Source organism: Leiobunum rupestre, chromosome 4 (assembly GCF_980474605.1).
Source record: "Leiobunum rupestre chromosome 4, qqLeiRupe1.1.hap1, whole genome shotgun sequence".
Classification (NCBI taxonomy): Eukaryota; Metazoa; Arthropoda; class Arachnida; order Opiliones; family Sclerosomatidae; genus Leiobunum; species Leiobunum rupestre.
Window position 1 is genome coordinate 5,465,581 of NC_143387.1, and position 2,502 is coordinate 5,468,082.

A 2,502-nucleotide genomic window follows, 5' to 3' on the forward strand; every position below is an offset into this window, starting at 1 on the left:
AATCACTACACAATAAAAACTATTCTTCCAAAAAACTTCGTTTTATTTCGTACAATGCTACATTAACAATAATTTAACTATTTCAAAATAGTATGCGTAAATACTAAATTTGGGTATTAATATCTGAAAGTTGATTTAAGTAACGAATTACATCAACCTTTTAAATTAATTGTACTATAGTTTTAGCTACCCACAAAAATATGTGGTAATGTCTACACCAAAGTCGTTGATTTTTTCCTTGTCTTGTAACAGTACGACCATTTGCTATATTGGTTTTTGTAGGTGAATCAGCCTTTTCAGTTTATATAGCACCCAACGCAAGAAGCTCTTAGGCTGCTGGACCTCAGTAGCGCTGCCAGGATTTTTTTCCGGGTAGGCACTAGTTGATATTGAGGCCCCCCTATATATTTTTAATTTAAATTAGATTATTTTTTTTGAGTTCGGGAGTTTTATGACCAGTCGTTTAAAATAATTATACTTTATAAATAAAAAAATCTGTTAACATCCAGAGAACTGTAATAGAAGTTTTAAATCTAAACGAAGAAGGACACTCTTCGATTTGACCGTTTTCCAAATTCATCAACCACTAACATTGGGTTAGCTTTCAAATAATTCGATATAACACGATTAATCGACTATGTGGCCAGACTAGAAAGTCTAGATTCTTCCATTGTTGAGCGTAGACAAGTTTCAATTCTTTTAAGGGAACTGAAACTCTTTTCTGAAATGGTATTGGCCACAGGAATGCGCAAAACCACTTTATAGTACTTGGCTAGGTCCGGAAATCCATTGTCCATCGTCATCAAATAATTAAAGCACTCTGTTACGCTGTTTAAATTTTTAGATTTAATCAAATTTCTAGATATTTTAATATGACCCTTTAAGGAATCTAGGTCAATGTTAAACCGGCTGTATGTTTAGCAATGGGCTAAGACGTCATTTTCGTTAAAAATGTTTTCTGACTCGGGATCAGAAGTCATTACATTCTTCAATAACCCACTGTTTTCCAGTAGCCGAGTTTTCATTTCCGATAGAAATTTATCAATTAATTGGTAATAGGTGGATCTCAACTGATTGTTTATGGTATTTGCTTCCGATTCTCTACTTCCCATCATGCATGTGATTATACTATGTTTTAGCCTTTTGTTGGGGATTATTATTCGTTTTCTTAAAGCTAAAAGTTCACTGTTGCGATCTAGTACCGTAATATTAACGGACTCCGCCAACTTCGAAGCTTCTTCCCAAATTGAGTCGCAGCGTTCAGAGCTCCTAATTTCCTCTAAGGTCATTACAGTAGCTGAGCAAATGACAACGGCTTCCGTATAAACAACTTTCAAACTTTGTAAGTATTCCGACAGCGAATTTGTAACACCTAAAACTTTCTCTAATTCAACAATCAAAATTAAGTTGTTAAAATTCTGTAATTAAGAAATATATCCTCGACATTCAGCTGCTTCCTCAGGTTTACCTTTCTCAACCAAATTTTCTAATGCTAAAACAACAGGTTTGAACCTATATCTTAAATAATGAATTCCTTTCTTTTTACTCCATCTTGTATCGCAACTTTGAGGCATTTTAAGGACAACGTCATAGCCCAACTCTTTCTGGGATTCCTCAAAACATTGGCTTCTAATAAACGAATTGCTTTGGAAATTGTAGATTGCTTGAATTAAACCAAGCAATTCCCTCACTGCCAATATATTAGAGCAGCAATTAACCAAAACGAGATTTAACTGATGAGCGTAGCAGTGGACATACGGACAGTTACCACCAACTGCCCCTTCTATTCTAATTATAAGACCTGATCCGTGTCCGCTCATTACACTAGCCCCATCATATGTTTGTGCAACACAATTTCCAATTAATAAACCACTTTGCGTTAGGTTTATAATAGCTAAACTGATGTTTTCAGAATCAAACATATGCAAATCTGTGTACCCTAAAAATCTCTACGACGCCTATTTCATTTTTAGTATCCTGAATGCAAACACTTAATTGCTCTACACCTGCATTATCACGAGTGTCATCCGTAATAACAGAGTAAAACTCACCGGATTCATTAACTTCTTGGACAATGGTTTTCCTAGCTAAACTAGCACTATTATTAATTAATTCGTTTTGAATGGTACTATGCATATATTTGGCATACTCTCGCACTTGGTTCTTAAATCAGGACATTTCCTTTTCAATAGATCTAAAATTTCAACGAAATTCCCTCTATTTTCATTTTTATCGTCTGACCTATGTCCCCGAAGCGCGAGATCTTGTTTCAGCGCATAATAAAACAATTTCCACGAGAGTAGCTAACACCTCTCTATTTCGAATAACATCCAGTTTATGGTGGTCATTAACCTGAGACGCTTTTGTGCCGCGGGATTTCAATTCGAAAAAGTCTAGGTGCTTTTTGTAGGATTGTTGGTGGAACGATTTAGGCGAAGTAAAATGTTCTTCGAATTTTTTGGCCACATTTTTCCAATCCATATATCCATCAATAAAAGCTGT

General features: G+C 35.1%; 1 protein-coding gene across 1 annotated transcript; it reads right to left on the reverse strand.

The window, feature by feature from the left end:
* Positions 1–917: 917 nt before the first annotated feature.
* On the reverse strand, positions 918–1,922 carry LOC149945933 (uncharacterized). Its single transcript, XM_090170662.1, has 2 exons — positions 1,469–1,922; positions 918–1,384 (listed from the first exon to the last, which is right to left on the reverse strand). Exons 1-2 carry the CDS (start codon positions 1,920–1,922, stop codon positions 918–920), a joined length of 921 nt encoding a protein of 306 aa, XP_090026788.1.
* Between the last annotated feature and the right edge of the window lie 580 nt (positions 1,923–2,502).

Excerpts from the sequence above, each read along its gene's own strand:
- LOC149945933 (XM_090170662.1), bottom strand. The coding sequence starts at position 1,922 with ATGTTTGATTCTGAAAACATCAGTTTAGCTATTATAAACCTAACGCAA. Across the intron at positions 1,385-1,468 it reads AGAAAATTTGGTTGAGAAAG|AGAAAGTTTTAGGTGTTACA; the intron begins GTAAACCTGAGG and ends TTGTTGAATTAG.